The 16,393-nt window shown below is 54.2% G+C and overlaps 7 protein-coding genes across 7 annotated transcripts in view; 2 read left to right on the forward strand and 5 right to left on the reverse strand.

The window, feature by feature from the left end:
• The window catches only part of BBA_07501 (uncharacterized protein), a gene marked incomplete at both ends in the record, with an annotated part of 1,170 nt that extends 686 nt beyond the window's left edge, over positions 1–484 (forward strand). The window contains 2 exons of the mRNA XM_008602598.1: positions 91–135; positions 225–484. Coding sequence (XP_008600820.1) covers positions 91–135; positions 225–484 — 305 coding nt within the window. The remainder of the gene's footprint in view (positions 1–90; positions 136–224) is intronic.
• Positions 485–843: 359 nt separating this feature from the next.
• Positions 844–2,099, reverse strand: BBA_07502 (WW domain-containing protein; the record flags this gene model as incomplete). The annotated part of the gene is made up of 3 exons (XM_008602599.1): positions 844–902; positions 989–1,851; positions 2,002–2,099. The coding sequence occupies 3 exons, from the start codon at positions 2,097–2,099 to the stop codon at positions 844–846; spliced, it is 1,020 nt and encodes a 339-aa protein (XP_008600821.1).
• Positions 2,100–3,397: 1,298 nt separating this feature from the next.
• Positions 3,398–5,131, reverse strand: BBA_07503 (2-C-methyl-D-erythritol 2,4-cyclodiphosphate synthase; the record flags this gene model as incomplete). The annotated part of the gene is made up of 1 exon (XM_008602600.1): positions 3,398–5,131. One exon carries the CDS (start codon positions 5,129–5,131, stop codon positions 3,398–3,400), a length of 1,734 nt encoding a protein of 577 aa, XP_008600822.1.
• Positions 5,132–6,757: 1,626 nt separating this feature from the next.
• On the reverse strand, positions 6,758–7,636 carry BBA_07504 (uncharacterized protein; the record flags this gene model as incomplete). The annotated part of the gene is made up of 1 exon (XM_008602601.1): positions 6,758–7,636. One exon carries the CDS (start codon positions 7,634–7,636, stop codon positions 6,758–6,760), a length of 879 nt encoding a protein of 292 aa, XP_008600823.1.
• Positions 7,637–8,641: 1,005 nt separating this feature from the next.
• BBA_07505 (peptidase A4 family protein) lies at positions 8,642–9,400 on the reverse strand (the record flags this gene model as incomplete). The annotated part of the gene is made up of 1 exon (XM_008602602.1): positions 8,642–9,400. One exon carries the CDS (start codon positions 9,398–9,400, stop codon positions 8,642–8,644), a length of 759 nt encoding a protein of 252 aa, XP_008600824.1.
• A 1,286-nt stretch (positions 9,401–10,686) lies between these two features.
• On the reverse strand, positions 10,687–13,078 carry BBA_07506 (ctl transporter; the record flags this gene model as incomplete). Its single annotated transcript, XM_008602603.1, has 2 exons — positions 10,687–13,010; positions 13,066–13,078. The coding sequence occupies 2 exons, from the start codon at positions 13,076–13,078 to the stop codon at positions 10,687–10,689; spliced, it is 2,337 nt and encodes a 778-aa protein (XP_008600825.1).
• A 2,287-nt stretch (positions 13,079–15,365) lies between these two features.
• Positions 15,366–16,148, forward strand: BBA_07507 (Ras family protein; the record flags this gene model as incomplete). The annotated part of the gene is made up of 1 exon (XM_008602604.1): positions 15,366–16,148. The coding sequence occupies one exon, from the start codon at positions 15,366–15,368 to the stop codon at positions 16,146–16,148; it is 783 nt and encodes a 260-aa protein (XP_008600826.1).
• Positions 16,149–16,393: the final 245 nt, after the last annotated feature.

A 16,393-nucleotide genomic window follows, 5' to 3' on the forward strand; every position in this document is an offset into this window, starting at 1 on the left:
GAGAGAGAGAGAGAGAAAGGGTGGCGCTGACTTGTTTGGCAGTCTCGGTAATGAGCATCCTTATGAATCCCATGATCTTGATGGGTCTAGTGTCCATGGTCATTTTCATCGGCATGCCGAAACTTGTCGAGAACAGTACGTTGTCCCCCCCCTGACCTTGATGAATAACGCTTGAATTACGAAACCCGGGGGGAAAATGCGCGCGGAGACTGACGAGCAAGCAGTGGATGAGGAAACCCGCGCCGAGTGGGAAGCCTCGCAAAAGGAAAACCCAATGAACTCGCTGCTCGGTGGCGGCGGGCAGCAGCCGGGCAGCGCGCTGGGCAACTTTGACATGGCGGCGTACCTTGCCGGCTCCAAGAAGAAGGAGAGCGGCGGCGGCGGCGGCGGCGGCGACGCCAGCAGCAGTGGAGGTGGTGGTGGCAGTGCGGCGGCGTCGACGAACGCAGAGAGCAAAGCCAAGAATCAGGGCGTGAGACGATGAATAAAGGGGGAAAAAAGAGTAAAGATGACAAGTATATAATGGGTATACGTTTGCATGGACATGGCAGAAAATGGAATGGCCATGCATCTTGTTACAATTGCTGTGTAGTCATCACCACATACTATGTTTGAGTCTGGCAGTCGGAAGTGGAAGCGATGCTCAACGCGTAGTAATATGTTCAAAGCGTCAAAACAGCAAAACAAAGCTCATATTTCATGACATGGAATGTCGGTATGCCCAACATGGTTCCGTCTCCCCCAGTTTGAATTCCAAGGCCTCGCGCAACCTCATCACCATGGTCGAATAACTAGCCGTGCCCAATGAAAACTCCCTCAATTACTGTGCGGCTGCTACGGTTGTTAGAAATCACCACCGCCGCCATCATCAAAGTCGCCGCCGGCGTCCTCACGACCGTCCTCTGCAGCAATCAAGTTAGTCAATGCTCAACACGCAGAAACATACAGACACGGAAAAAAAAAAAAAAAAAGAAAGAAAATCACGTACCATATCCGTCCCTGTACTCGTCTTGATCATGGTGCTCCAATGCCGAGCCGAGCATCATGCCGCCCAGCAGACCGGCACCCGCGCCCATGGCCATGCCGCCCATTGCGCCCATGCCACCGCCGCCGGCTCTCCGCGGCGGCTGCTGGCCGTAGCCACCACCACCGTAACCACCACCGTAACCGCCCCCGTAGCCGGCGCCTCCATACCCAGGACCCCCGCCGTAGCCGGGACCGCCTTGGGGATAGCCGCCGCCGTACGGCGCGGGACCTTGGTTGTAGCCGCCCTGCTGGGGGTATCCGCCACCGCCGTATTGCGGACCTTGGTTGTAGCCACCGCCGTACTGCCCACCTTGCTGGGGGTAGCCGCCACCGTACTGCGGACCTTGGTTGTAGCCACCGCCGTACTGTCCGCCTTGCTGGTTATTGTAGCTGCCGCCGTAGGCACCCGGTGGATTGCTGCTGCTGTTGTTGTTATTGTTGTTATTCTTGCGACCCAACAGCTTCCCTAGCAGACCACGCTCGCCAGACGCGCCCTCGCGCGGAGGCAGCTCTGAGGGAAACGGGGAGCCGCCGCCAGGACGACCCCCACTACGGGCATCCTCCTCGGCCTGCAGCCGGCGAGCCAGGGCCTCGTCGTCCTCGTGGCTATTGCCAGAGCCGCCGTAGGGAGCGGGCGGGTTGCTGCGGTTGTTGTCGTCGTGCTTGCTGTCCTGGGGACGCTTGACATCCTGTGCGGCGGCGGCGCCTCCGCTGCTGCTGTTGGCGTCGTACGGGGGAGGGCCGTCGTCGGGGGCGCCGGAGCCGGCGACGGGCGCGGTTGGGCGTTCCCACTGCGACTGTTTCGTGGCAAGGTTGACGTAAAACCTGGAGAAAAATGGTGAGTAGCTGGGTAATTGGAGACTAAAAAAGTTTTTGTGGCGAGCGGAAACATCATGACCCGTCATTTTGCGTCAATTAAGAAAAAAAAACATGACAGCGAAGCAATGCCAAGTACACACACACACACACACATACCATTCCTTGTATTCGGCGTTCCAACGAGCTACCCAGCCAGAAGGCACGTCGGGCGCCTTGGGCGGCGGGGGACCCGAAGGAGCAGCAAAATCAGACATTGTAAAAAAAAAAGTCTTGTTTTTTTGCGACAGAGAATAAATGTAGTTTGCAGGCTGCTGAGGTGCAAGGTGCGAGTGATGCTAGAAAGCAAACGATGCCAAGACAACGCTGCACGTAATCAATCCCCTCTCTTCCGACTTTGTGGGGAGCTTAGCGATGTGGAGTGGCGATTGAATGATGTGGGCAGCAGGCGAGAGAGGGGTCCTGAGAGGCTCAAGGTTGGGTATTGCGAAGTTCTGATGATGAGGAAAGAAAATTAGGAATTGTCGAATCCAAGGTTGAAAGAAGAATGTTCAGACGACGAGTGTCGGGAATATATGGCTCCCGGAGATGAACGTGATAAAACACGCAAATGCAGATGGTGGCCAGGGTCACCCCATGACAGCATCACCCCGCCACCCCCCAGGAGGGAGCCTATAAGCAAGCACTGCAACGCAAAGGAAGCAAGTGGAAGCAAGCAATTCTGATCGCCTTAAACCCAAGTGGGAAAGCGTTGCGCTGACCAGGGTTCGGGCTGCTGCCGTCTCGGACCCGCGGCTTAGCAAATTCGGAGGAATTATCTGCACAGCCTCACAGCTTTCGTAGTGTGGCTTATGTCCGGGTCCCGCGCTTCCGATAGCTAAGTTGCCAAGTTACGCAAGCTTTGCAAGATGGTGGCACTGCCATGCGATGCGGTGATTTCTTCAATGAAATGTGTCACGTAAAAAGCACAGCTGGGCTGCTGTAATAAGTGGCAATGTACATTGCTGACCCATCGAACTCGAATATTCTCGCCGTGATCCCACAGAGCCTCAAACACACCAATCAAGCCACTAATTCTCCTCACCCTGGGACATTTGAGTCCATGCTGTTTTAATCTAGTTGGCTATGGTCGATTATCACATCCTAACAATGGGATATTGATGCTGTAATAATACTTTGTTGACACTGGCAACAACGCCCAGCTCTGCAATTATTACTCAGCTTTAACAATTTACAGTCGCAGATGCGGGCGGCGAAATGAACGCTCAAAACGCCCACTTTTTTATATAGGGCTTCATCAGATAAGTTCAGCATATTAATTCACTGAATAGCCTTGTCCCCCAGGGCGTGCGTTTCTTACATGATAGTCAGAACCAGAGAGCCAAGTTTTTCCAGCATATAATAATAGCTTATTCCAAGTTACAGTTGGTCTACTTTTTTTTTTTTTTTTGAAACCAAGACAGCTTGAAGCTATCAACTCATTCAAGTGACAACGTAGTGCATACAGGTCGCCAAAAGCAGTGTCTACCTTGTCTCCTGCTAAAAACGCGACAACTCAATTCGCCAATTCCTCCTTGTCAAACATTACATTTCGGTATCCGCCCTCGTCCCGCTCAAATCTAAAATACGTCGCATAAATTTCATCACCCGTCTTGGGCGACGTCCAGTTATACTCGCGCTCTCTTCGCTTCAGTCGCCAGCCCGGCGGCTCGCCAAACGCTTCCATGTTGGCAATGTGGTTGTGCTGGCGCATGTGGCCAAAGCCAGCCTCGTCGAGCGCTGCATTGTACCCGTCGGGAATCTCGTCGACGCCAATGGTAATGGACCGGCCCGCAATGGCGAAGCAGAGCACGAGGACAAAGTGAAAGGCCTCGGGCCGCAGAAACTGAATCGCGGCAAAGCAGACGACGTGGTCGACGCTGGGCGAGTAGCGGGCAAAGTTGACCAGCGTCGTCTCCATGGCGTCGAGGTGTGTCCCGTCATAGTACCCAGTGTCGCTGCAGATTTTGAGCATGGCTGGGGAAATGTCAAACCCAAAGAGCCGATTCGTCTCGCGCGAGGCTGACCATTTCTTGTCCTTGGAGAGGAGCTGGCCAAAGAGGCCGGTCCCGCAGCCGAGTTCGAAAATTGTGCCGCTATAGTCGGCGGCACTGAGCAGACGCTTGACGCCGACAAGTTTGTATTTTTCTTCGGCCTCCTTGTTGTAGTGTGGCGCCATTTCGTTGTAGGACTGGGCGACCTTGTCGCTTATGCTCCTCATGTCGCTGCAGCTGAGCAGCTGGTTCATGATGAAGATGTCAATGACGGCGCGGTGGCCTCCCGGCAGACTGTGGATGATGGGCAGGTCCTGAAACGGCCCCTCGAGTTCAAATGCCGCTGGCTGAGGATTGATCTCAATGACAAAGACGGCGCCGTCGGGGCGGATGCGCATATCGACGTCGCAACCCATGTTGCTGCCGCTGCAGTCGCTGGCTCGGTATGCCTCAATGGCCGCCCGCTGGATCCTCTCAAAGAGGGCCGGGTCATCCTCTTTAGAGAGCAACTGGATGGCAGTCTGCTCGTCATGCTTTAGCTCAAAGGTGAGAAACTTTTGCTTCATCGAGGGGACTGGTCGAGTCTTGTAAATAAAGGGTGCTAGGGCGAGACACCCTTGGCCCATTTTGACAACGGAGCAGGTACAGTCCCGGCCATCGATGAACTCCTGCACGACAATGTCGTCGCTGTCCCGTCCCACCGGGCTATATGAGTCGGCATATCCGTGCGTGTCTTGGATGCCCATGGCCTCTGCGCGCCTCACACGCGCTTCACGCAGTCCCTCATTGATGCGCCTCAGCGCGCCAACCAGCTCTTCCTCATTGTGGCACACGGAGCGCTCGTCAATCAGCAGGCTGGCGCAGCCGTTGGCGGGCTTGACAAAGAGCGGAAAGCGGTCGGTGCCGGGGACGGGAGGTGACCCTCGAAGTCTGGCTCGGTCAAAAAAGTCATTCTTGGTGTTGAGTCGCTCCCAGCTGCGGAAGCCGCAGGAAGGGAGACTCAGGCTTTCAAAGTATTGACTGGCGCGAATGCCCGCAACCGGGTCGTCCAGCGAGCCCCAAAGAAAGTTGAAATAAAACTCAAAGCCCTCGGCTACAGCAGCGTCGATTTCCTGATTGGCATTGGCCTTGTGAATGAATCGATACTCAAATGTGTGCCGGTCTGTGCAGGCGCCTGGATTACAAGGAAGTTCATCGACAGCCTCAAGTGCACTGCCGGAGCCCTCGTAGGACGATAGAAACACACAAATCTTCATAGCTGAGCTTTCAAAAAGTATATAGAAAAAGCACGAGTTCAATCCCTTTCTGGGGATTCTCCAAGGAACAGAATAAAGGATCATAGGAGAACAGGGTTAGGTAATATAGCGTTCGGATAGGTGTGCTGCTCAGTATTGTCTCAGTATGCAGCTCGTTTACTCTGTACATTCGGCTTCTCACGGCAATACAAAATCGAGACGTGCTGCACCCGCAGATGTTCAAGTACTTTAATGACACCATCAAACGCCTATCAAAAAGCTTTGATGCATCTGTGGCACAAGAGGTTGCGCGGCACAGTCGCAAAAAGCCTACCCAACCGCTGATCTTGGGAAAAAGGTTCCAGTCCATGCCGCTTATTAGGACTAAACTACCAATTTTGCAAGCCAGTAGATTATCGTCAATCATCTTTCGATGATACATGGTGGCTGAAGATCAGCCCGGATAGCCGAGACCTGCAAATTCGGATACCCTAGTTCAAGGATAATTGGACTCCGTACAGGTGCCCCAAGATGGAAATGAGCTGTATACAAAGTACTTGTCATTGTACAGAGTAACAGCTAGTGAATGATTGAAGGTGTTTTCCAATGACTGACCCGCATGGCTACATGTGCACCGGGCAGTTTCCCGGCACGACGACAAACCCGCAGTGGCCAGCATACAGACATGTAGGGTGTTGATGATGCCTGCCCTGTATAGAAAGAGCTTTTGAAATGACCCGAGGAATGCCATTCTGGCCAAGCGCTGAATATATCCAATGATGTGCTCGAGTCAGCCCAGCATGGCAAAATCGATAGATTCTATTGGAGCCAACATGCTATGATGCACCAAGCATTTTCAGCGTCTGCAGCCATTATACCTTGATAGCGCAACGGGGCGTAATATGAGTCGCAACTTTTGGTGATCTTCTGTGTGAGTCTTCGCATTATCAGGCTGTTTGCATGCAACTCTACTCCGTAGCTGGTGGATACATGCCGTTCGACTGACATGTATTGTTACCACTACCTAAAAGTTGGCTTAAAGACGTGGCTGAACTGACGCTGCAAAGGTTCAATGAAGACGAATTGTAAACTAGGTCAGGCAGTCACCTTCTTCACCAGTGCCCCCTCCCTTCTTTGCTTGGGCAAGAAGCATGTATTTACCTCGGCAGTTATTGGTTGGCTCTATACTCGACTGTGGAATCTGTCGACAAAAGGTGCTTCAGCCTCAAAAGCCTCGCAGCCTAATAAAAAGCCTTTCCAGACATGACTACCGTGTTTCACCTGAGCCGTGTTTCACCTGTGCTTGTATTTGCACGCGCAACGTATTCCGTACGATAGGGAATCTTTGACCAGTAAAAACTGCCGTCGCCCATGTCGCGGCCTTGGCAAGCTTCGAAGACGCCATACTTGCGGATGTGGGATGTGACGGGTTGATAGTTAGGTAGAAAGCCCTTTTTAAAGAAGGCAAAAAGAAATGATATACAGCAGCTCAAGGTACTCAAAAGTGAGGATTTGGAAAAAGAATTACTAGACCCCCCCCCTCATCCACTCGCGTCTTAATCCACAGCAAGTGGCCAATCGGCAGCAGCCGAGAAATTATGTAAATTATGCCATGTACAGTAATATCAGCAATTATACGCCTATTAATTATGCACCCCTGATCATGGCCCTCTCAACTATCCTTTCTACCATAGTCGCTTCTTCAGCATTCTTGGACGGCTGTACACTTCCCATGCCGGTCCATATCCCCGTACTCTTGTCCACGGCCGCAGAAATGTCGACGGGCTCGTAAAACTGCAACGCCGCGTAAAAGTGCGACATGAGCCTTCCCACAGCAACCTTGAACGACCCCGAGTAGCCCAAATCCTTATTCGTCGCCAATCTCACATCCACAGCCTTTACATACGGCACCGCGCCATCCTCCTCCTTTTCGCTCGCCATTGACCGCAGACACTCTTGATCCACCATGATGCACATGGGCATGCGCAGCCCCGGATCCAAGCTCGCCAAATGGCCCTCCTCGTCATCATCCCCTTCCTCCCCCTCCTCTTCGCTGTCGTCGTCGCCGTCCAAGTTGCTCACGCTGTCTCTGTAAATATGCGCAATGCCGCCGGGACCCAGATCCACGAGCGCATAATCCGACACGAGCGGTAGCTTGACGCGGCCGCTGATGCGGGCGAGAAGCCCCGCGGCGGCCGGCGCGCCCACGAGACCCCCGTCGACGACCTCGCCGAAGCGCTGCTGGAAGCGCTCCCATAGCGGCTCGTCGGCGTAGTATGTGCGAAACACGAGGAAGCCAATCTCGGCCCACTGCGCGGCTTCGACGTGGCGCACCAGCCGCTGCATGTTGGCCAGCGAGACGTCGGCGGCGGCGTCGGCGTCGGCGGCATCAGCGTAAGTGTGGTCGGCGGCCGGGCTAGGCGGCCAGGTCAGCCCGCCGTCTTGGTTGACGGCGATGCCGTGCGCGGCGCGCCATGTACGGGCTTCGTGCAGAATTTGGCTAGTCTGGTGACGAACTTCTTCCATCTTGCGCTCCATGAGCTTTTCCAATTGCTGTGTGTTTTATAAAAGATTCTTTTGGTCAGTGGCTGTGCAAAAAGCTGGTCGCAGTAATAAGGGGGGGTAGTAATCTACGTCTTCTGGGAGAGCATTGTAGTCTTTGCTCGTCGCACTTTGGTAGGTTGATTCCGTCCACCCGGGGGGTAAGTAACTGAGTAATGATAGACCGATCATGATGATTTTTTAACGCAAGTTGACTTGATTTTGTGGTGATGAAGCATCTAGGTCGGCAGAGAGAGTTGCCAAGTTGGCTGCGTCTCCTGGAGGGGGGGGGGGGGGGGGGGGTTGCAGCGGCCCATTGAGACCCCTTGCCGGGGAGATTAGCATGTACGAATCCCACCAGAACTAATCATTCTAGATGGAAAAAAGGTCAATTTATTGGCCCCGATTATGCACAAGAGCCCTTGCTTTTGCACAATTGGTCTGAATAGATTATGAGCTTCACTTTACATTGAGTTTTGTTGCATCAAAGGGACCCCTGGCGTACTTTGTTGTGCGGTTACGAGCACAGCCTCCATCACCAAAACTTGGCTGTAAGTGGTACGTATGGCAGGTAATCAATTTCTTTTTTTAAATAAGAAAAACGGTTGCAAATGATTCAAGCTAAAAAAACACCTTTTCAAGAGGAGGGCTATTGTTATCGATGCTGACTTATTTTCATATTCTTCTCTTACCATCAACCGCGTTATTTGAACGCTAATTGTGAGCTTCTATCCGTACTCACTTGTGAATTGGCGACAACTTGGTCTGTACTATCCGCATGCCCACCCCGGGCGCGATTCAAATGCACAAGCCACAACATAAAGAATATAGGTAAATCGCACAAATCACGTCGGCATAGGCGTCACAATTGCATGATATGAAAAAAAAAAAAGTGTTTATATTCTTAAATCTCTCCATGTACGTCGCACAAGTTCATGCCCCCTTTGATAGCTATATGCCTTTATCCCCTGAACACCCCCTTCCCCCCGCTTACAACTTGCCAATGTACTTGCAGTAGACGTCGTCGCCATCAATGCCACAGTCCGTCTCCAGCGGGCCCGTGCCTTCCTTGGCCAGATTAATCACCGTGCCGCCCGCCGGCGTGATGACGCCGGCCGACGACACGGCCGAGTTGTTTGTAAAGACGATTTCGCTAAACCCGGCCAAGTTGTCCGCAAAGTCCTCGACAATCCACTCGGCGTCCGTCTCGCACAGCGTCGACGGCGTCTTTGTAAACGTGTGCGTCACTTTTTTGCCCTGTGTCTTATTCTCCAGCACCGCCACGCCCGTCGTCTTGGACGACGCGTCCACCTCCATGTAAATCTCGTCGCCGACGCTCAGCGGGAAATTGTTAAAAAACACGACATTGTCCGGGATCCACTCCCACCAGGCGTCAAAGCTGCCGTCGCCGTAGAAATCAATGCCCGTCTGCAGGAGAGCCGCCTGGCAGCTGTCGCCGTCGATGCCGACCCAGGCGGCGCCCGACTGCTGGCTGCTGCCGCCGCGCGGGGTCGGCACCGTAATGGTGCCGACGACTTTGGTGATGCCTTTGCCGTTCTTGACGGCGCCGGCCCAGTTGGAAGAGGTTTGCGAGCGCACGCCGTGAGGGCTGGTGGTAAAGGGCGCGCCGACGCGCTGGTTGGTGCGGTTGCGCCGCGCGGAGCGCTCGTGCGGGCCGCGCTGACGGAGCTGCTGCGGAGCGGCGGCCGCCAAGCCGGCCAGCACCGCGAGGGCAACGGTAAACTTCATAATTGACGAGAGGGTGAAATTGGGGTAATAAAAAGTAAACGCGCAGGGGATGAAATTTGTTTTAATGAGGGGATGAATGCGTTTGTGATGTGTGCACCCTCTCTGCCAAACGACATGGCCATGCACCCCGACTTTATAGTCCGGGGAAGAGCACTGATAGCATAGCATTATGTTGCCCATGTAAGATTTGAGCGGTTTCCGGCTCCGGAAAGATAGGCCAATCTGTAAAACAGCAGCGTAAGCTTGTTGCGAATAGGTAGCTCGGAGCATGGCCCATCTGGCAACTGCCTAGTCTGGAAGGTGGCATGCATCCAGTGATCGACAAAGCGTGCCGGATCCGAGGTTCAAAGCTCGTCTTGCGACCGGCCCTGTCCACCCCAATTGGCTGAAGCTGTTTTGCGACAATCGTATCATCGTCACATATCTCACATCGCTTGGCAATCTGACTTTCAGCTGCATTATTTAGTTTGCCGGCTGTCTCCCTACATGCCTAATGAAGCGCAGGCAAGCTTGGGGACTCCGCGGCTGCAAGAGTAAGCTTCCCAGTGTCCGAGCGCGTCGGGGGTTTTCTAGTGTGGACGTAGGCCCTTATAAGTCAACTACATTAGTAATTTTGGCAATGATTTTCCTGCAGTTACGCAGTTTGGTAATCCAATGTCCCGGCCACCGAGGTCCAACATTACATGGCAGCAAAAAAAGAGTACCCTTGAAACTCTCTATTACATCTTTATACTAGCACAAAGTCAACCATGTACATGAGAATGATACTTCTTCACCAATATAACTCAAAGTACGCTTTTGAATGAGATTTCTTCATCAATATAACTCAAAGTTCGCTTTTGGGGGGATGTCAAGCGGCTCTCCTCATAGTGCCCGATCGACACCCTTCATCTCTGAAACCTACCCCAGTGCCAAGAAGTTGAGAGACACTAAGTCATGGCTTGCCAAGACCTAGATGCAGATGAGCGCTAGAAGGGACCTCGAAACATTCGAGCCATTCTACGTGATATATTCGCCTTGCCTCAAGGCTTCTGCTTTAGACTGAGCCCTGACAAGGCAGGCCTGTTGAATTGAACCACACCATCACATATCAATACATAGGGTTCGCTGTCATGGCCAGCTGTTTACCTGCAACTCGCCGCAATAATAGCCACGATTAAAATGACGCTAGGGTATTCATGGTCTACTCTACTCAGTTCTGCCTATTTTCAATTTCAAATTCTTCTCGTGCTTGCACGCAATATTCCTCCTCTTTTACACAAAATAATTGGCTATACACGCCAACCTTACACCCGGTCGTCGCCAGGGCCGCCCGGACGCCTCTCGCCAAACAGGTATGCCGCCTCGAGGCAGAAGCGGCCGTGACCCATTTCCATGCGGCGCTCGCTGCCGTAGCAAATGAGCACCGCGTCGACGATGCCGCTGAGCACGCCCTCCATGGCGCCCATGACCGAGTAGCCGATAAAACTGGCCATGAGGCCGACGACGTACGCGTAGGCAGAGCCGCGCACCCCCATGCCGTCCGGCAGCGTCAGCCGCAGCTGCTTGGCCGTAACCACCCAGCCCGCAAACCCCAGCGCCGTCGCCATCAGCAGCCGCGTCGCCACGAGCAGCAGCTTGGCGAGGCGATAAGGCAGGAGCCCGTTTTGCTGGCCGCGCATCCGCAGCGCGCGCGGGGTTAGTGTCGTGGTGGGCATGGCCGGTGTCACGAATTCCATTTGGTCCAGACCCCGCGCCGACGTCGCAAGGCTCTGCGAGTGAATCGCGGCATAGGTGACCGTCAGCGGGTTGGTGAGTGCCACCACCGGGGTCGGGATCCAAAATGAGGCAATGTTGCTAATGGCCGCGCCGAGACGGCGCGGCAGAAACAGCAGCGGCGCGCGCACAAGCAGCGACAGGAGGGTAGACTGGCAAATGCTGCCAAAAATGGTCGTCCCGGCGTGGCCGAGCGCCGCCAGCACAATGTCCTTGGACGGCGCGGCCGGGCCGGCGTTGCGGTGAAAGTACCATTGCGAGACGGTGGCAGCCGTGGTGGCGCGGTGCACGCCGTTCATAACGGACATGGTCCACATGTACATGAGAACAAAGGCGGCGCCGAGCCACCAGCTCGAGAGCTCAATGACAAAGCGGAAGAGCGATTTGGAAAAGTAGCCGCCCATAAAGACGCGCGTAAACATGACGAGCCAGGCCCATGTCCAGACGACGATGAGCGCGAGACAGGCAAAGCCCATGATGAGGAGCGCCGGATTCTGCGCGAGGATGCGCGAGGAAAACTGCAGAATCTCAATGGCTTGCTGAATTGCCTTGCGGCTCTTGCCAACTATCCACAGCCAGAGAATGCACGCGGCGCCTGGAATGAGGGCGGCCCAGCGCATCACGGTATCCTGCACGCTTGAACCGTGCGTTCTGCCTTTGAAGGATGATATGAAGGCGTATAATGAAAACGAAAACAGAATGACTGGCACAGCCACGAGGATTGCGCTAACTAGCGGTCGAGCAAATGACCTTAGGGCCGCCAGCCAGATGAATGATACGAAAATAGCAACGACCGTGTCCACGGCGAGCATGTGGAACGATCGCTGGAGGGCTGTATAGATGGTATCGCCCACAGGTCCTTTTCGCGGTGACGTGTGCAGCCACACCAGCACAAATGTCGAAAGCATAGCGGCAAAGCTAATGAGAAATATCCAGGCAAAAAAGGGATCGTGTCGAAATATCTCGCCCTCAAAGTACATGGGGCCGCCTTCCATGGGCTCCCCTTGAGCGGGGTCTTCTCTCTGTAGGCTACTGAGTTCTGAGCGATCTGGGGATGACTGTCGTAAAAAGGGCGTTTGTTCGGCAGACTGCTGCTTGAAACGCTGAAAAGGTGGCGGACTCGAGTCGATGTGAGTCTCGCCGATGAGTGACTCGGGCGGTTCATCGTCCTCTTCTCCCTGAGAGTCCAGGCCTACATCCACCATGGCTGCCTTGTTGCCACCATTCTTAGACGTCGTTGCACCGGCAGTCACCGAAGAGACCTCTTCAGCCTCCTCGTGAAGTGTGTCGTGTGCTGCATTGCGGTGAAAGCCGCTCCTCGTACCGTTCCAGCTGCTCTTGATGCCTCTTCCGCGGCCGCCCACGGCACGGCCACGGTACGGATCGTCATCGTCAGCGTCCTGCTCGGCGCTCTCGTTGAGAGAACCCCTGCTGTTGTAGTCAGACTCTGTGCTCTCGGCGAGTTTGCTGGCAGCGGCCACTCGGCGCGAGCGCTGCAGAGCAAAAAGGTCGGCGGCCTCGCGATCGCGCTCCTCCTCGTCGTCATCCTCGCGGAATTCCTCAAGCGTGCCATGGAAGAGCGGTGCGTCCTGGGCGGCTGAGATGCGTGAGGCAAAGGCGAGGTTGCCGAAGCGGGAGCCGGTGCCGTTTTGCTGGTACGGATTGCCACCGTAGCCGCGGGAGAGAAAGGATCGTGTGCCTGGGGCACCGCGGCCGGCGGCGGTATCACGATATCGTCCGGGCAGTGATGAAGGCCAGTCGGATGTGTTGTAGTTGTTGGCGTTGGCGTTGTCGTGGTCGGGTTGGCCAAAGTTGGAGATGCGAGACTGGGACTGGGCGAGGAATCTGGAAGCGTCTGTATCACCTTGGTCAGAAAGTCATCAAGGCAAGCCTAGGCAAAGGGCACGCACATTCGGAAAACATGATGAATTAGGGTATTGGGCACCAGACCGCCACCTCGCCTGGAGAATGGGGTGGTTATGTTCGTGGATGACGGACGTTGGCGTAAATGATGGAAGGGCAGAGATGTCGGGAGTTGGTTTGGGTTTCGTCGCCGATTACGTGCATTGCCGTGCCGATTACGCACTAGGAGATGGATGCCTGGATCGTTGGTCTGTCGCAGGGATGTAGCGGGCTTATCTTGGGTAATGCAGAGCCGACAGAGATAAAATAATGCAAAATGGGCAAAGATGCAGAAAGCGGTGTTGGATGGATGTGGTCGGGAAAAGACGAGCTGGTCGGAGGCGGTCATGGGACGTTGGACGGGCAGCGTGGGGTTTGAGGGTGACTCTCGCAGCAGCTGACTGGTCGTAGATGGCGGCGATAGGGAGACGCCCGTGCACGACGGAAACGGTACCTAACAAACAAGCAGTGTGTTTTTCAGTGTGTGTCTGATGGTGGGTTCATTCGTCGGTGCTCAAAAATTTACTGAAAACTTATTCACGTATGACTGCCAGCCTTTTCGGTGCATTTCCCATCCCCCAAGGTAGTTCAGTCATCATTAGTGTTTCACTGGCGTGACTTTCGATTTCCGATTAGCTCCCGGGCGGCTCGCAGCTGGTGATGCCCCATCAACACAGCTATTAGGCACGCAAGCACGGTACCTGTACCGATCGAATCTAGATCGCTCTCGATGGAAAAAAGGTATTCTCCAGAACCTCCATTACGTGTTCTCGCGAGAAAAGGAACAAAGACTACTTTGAGTATGCATACAGGTACCGATTATCTTGACAGAAAGCTTTCTTCAGCAACGTACTGTCCAAGGGAATGGAAATTGCTTGTTTCAATACAATGTGTTCTGAACTCTGATCCTCATGAGTGCCGGTTTTCGGAGTGACACAGGAAATGGTCTAGGGAACTCGATACATGCAATAGACGCTAAAATTAATGAAGGACAGTACGTCTAGCACAGCAGCGCAAAGTTTGGCAACCAACTACCTATTTAGGTGCAATTCTTTCCTTTATTGTTCCTCTTCACTTGCACGACAGCGATAGATGATCGAGGTAGTAGTGCTTGAACAAACGACTCGTAACTCTTTTATAGCTACTTATTGCAGTCGAAAATCAACTGCCAGCCATGGCCCTTGAGCTCCGTTTGCAGACACAAGGAGGGCGCGGCTCCGGCTCGCGGGAGCCACCATCTGTAGGTTGACAAGCCCCTGATTGCTCGTCTGGTGAATAGAGAAAAAAAAGGTGAGGAAGGCCTTGGTCTCGGCAGGGCCAGTCAATCAATGTCGCCGTCAATAAATATCATTTCTTCCGTCAGCATGAAACGCAATTGACCGCCGTGTAAGTGGACGACGTATCGGGCTGCTGGAGCACGTCGTAGCATAGAGTTTTTACCACTTGGCGAACTGATCACATAATATCTTGAACACATCATGATATGTGTTTTTTTTTTTTTTAAAGAAAGGAAATCCTTGTGATTTCATCTTCACATTTGCCGTACGCCACTGATTGGGCCACGACCTCCGCACTCGGCCAAGACGTCGGGAAGCCAGGCTAGCGATGCAGGTACTGCAAAGCAACAAGAATCCAAGCTGTACGGTAATAGTTGATGGCCAAGGCAGAGAGGATAAAACGCCGCGATTCCGTATTCCAGAGTAACTCTTTCTAGTTCTAAATAGATGACGACCTTTCTGTTGAATTTTCTGACTAGAACACACACATCGTATTGTGCTGCATAAACTTGTACAGTGCAGTGAGACCCTAACGAAACAACCTGCAGCAAGTCCGTCTCCCCCACAGCGGCCTTGTGACGAGGTGCGGCTGCCCAACAAGGCCGACCATCGCCATCCTTTGGCCCCCAAGCCATCTGCATTCCCTCTTGCCATCCCCGGGGGCAGCTCTACTTTTGGTCTACACGAAACCTTTCACCTAAACAACTCACAACTCTCGCAGCAGCTTTATTGCCTTGGCGGTTCAAATCACAAGCTTGCTACCTGCCCCCTCCATTCCCACGCCGTCCGTCGTCGCCCTCATTCAGCACCATCCTATCTACACCGAACAAGCGCACGTGCGGCCACTCCCAGAAAAGCTTCCCGCAGCTCTCCCCTGCATTACCGCCCATTGACGACACGAACCTGCCCACCTCTACTTGCCTCGCCGCCGCCCCCGTCCCGCAAACCCATTACTTCACCCCACGGGCCACGCTATCCATTGCCTCTCTCTCTCTCTCTCTCTCCTCACACCGTTACCGCCACCTCCCGCCATGTCGGCGCCGTGGGACTACATTGCCAAGCTAGTCTGCATCGGCGACTCGGGCTGCGGCAAGTCGAGCCTCACTATCCGCCTCTGCGAAGGCCGCTTTTCGCCGCACCACGACGTCACCATCGGCGTCGAATTCGGCTCGCGCATCGTCCCCGTCGGCCCTCCTCACAGCCAAACCATGGCCCTCCCTCCCACCACGTCCTCATCATCCTCGATACCGGCCACCTCGGCCACCACGACAACATCCACGGGCCTGCCTGAGCCGCCCCGCGACCCCAGCAAAACGCCCCAAAAGCACATGAAGCTCTCCCTCTGGGACACGGCCGGCCAGGAAACCTACAAGTCCGTCACCCGATCCTACTTTCGCGGCGCGTCCGGCGCCCTCCTCGTCTTCGACCTCTCCCGCAAGCAGACGTTTGACCACGTCACCGACTGGCTCAGCGACCTGCGCCAGATTGCCGAGCCCGACATTGTCGTTGTCCTCGTCGGCAACAAGGCCGACCTCGTCGGCGACGAGACGAAGCGCCAAGTCTCAAGGCAGCAGGCGCAGGAGTGGGCCCGCGGCAACGGCGTGCTCGAGTACGTCGAGACGAGCGCCAAGAGCGGCGAAAACGTGGAGAGCGCCTTTATGCGCGTCGCCGAGCGCATATACCATAATATCCAGGCAGGCAAGTACGATCTCAACGATCGACGGTCCGGCGTCAAGGGGCCCACCGCTGGTGGGAGCAGGCAGGTCAAGTTGGGGCCCAACGGGACCAAGTCTATGACGGGCGGGTGCTGCTAATTCTGTCAAGGATATCACATGGCACATGACTATAATAATACCAATGGGGGTCAAGATTCATTGTCTGGGACCAATAAAGACGTGGGAGATTTAATAGCCTGGGAATGATGGGAAAGACATGGTTGGTCAAAAGATACCACAAGGCCCCAAATTTTGTATAACAAGGCCGGCATACGCATGGCGATTGCATCACGTATATTCAATGAAAAACAAATCATATTGCATTAGACATGGAGATTTCCCAT

The sequence above is a fragment of the Beauveria bassiana genome (assembly GCF_000280675.1).
Source record: "Beauveria bassiana ARSEF 2860 unplaced genomic scaffold BBA_S00025, whole genome shotgun sequence".
Taxonomy (NCBI): domain Eukaryota; kingdom Fungi; phylum Ascomycota; class Sordariomycetes; order Hypocreales; family Cordycipitaceae; genus Beauveria; species Beauveria bassiana.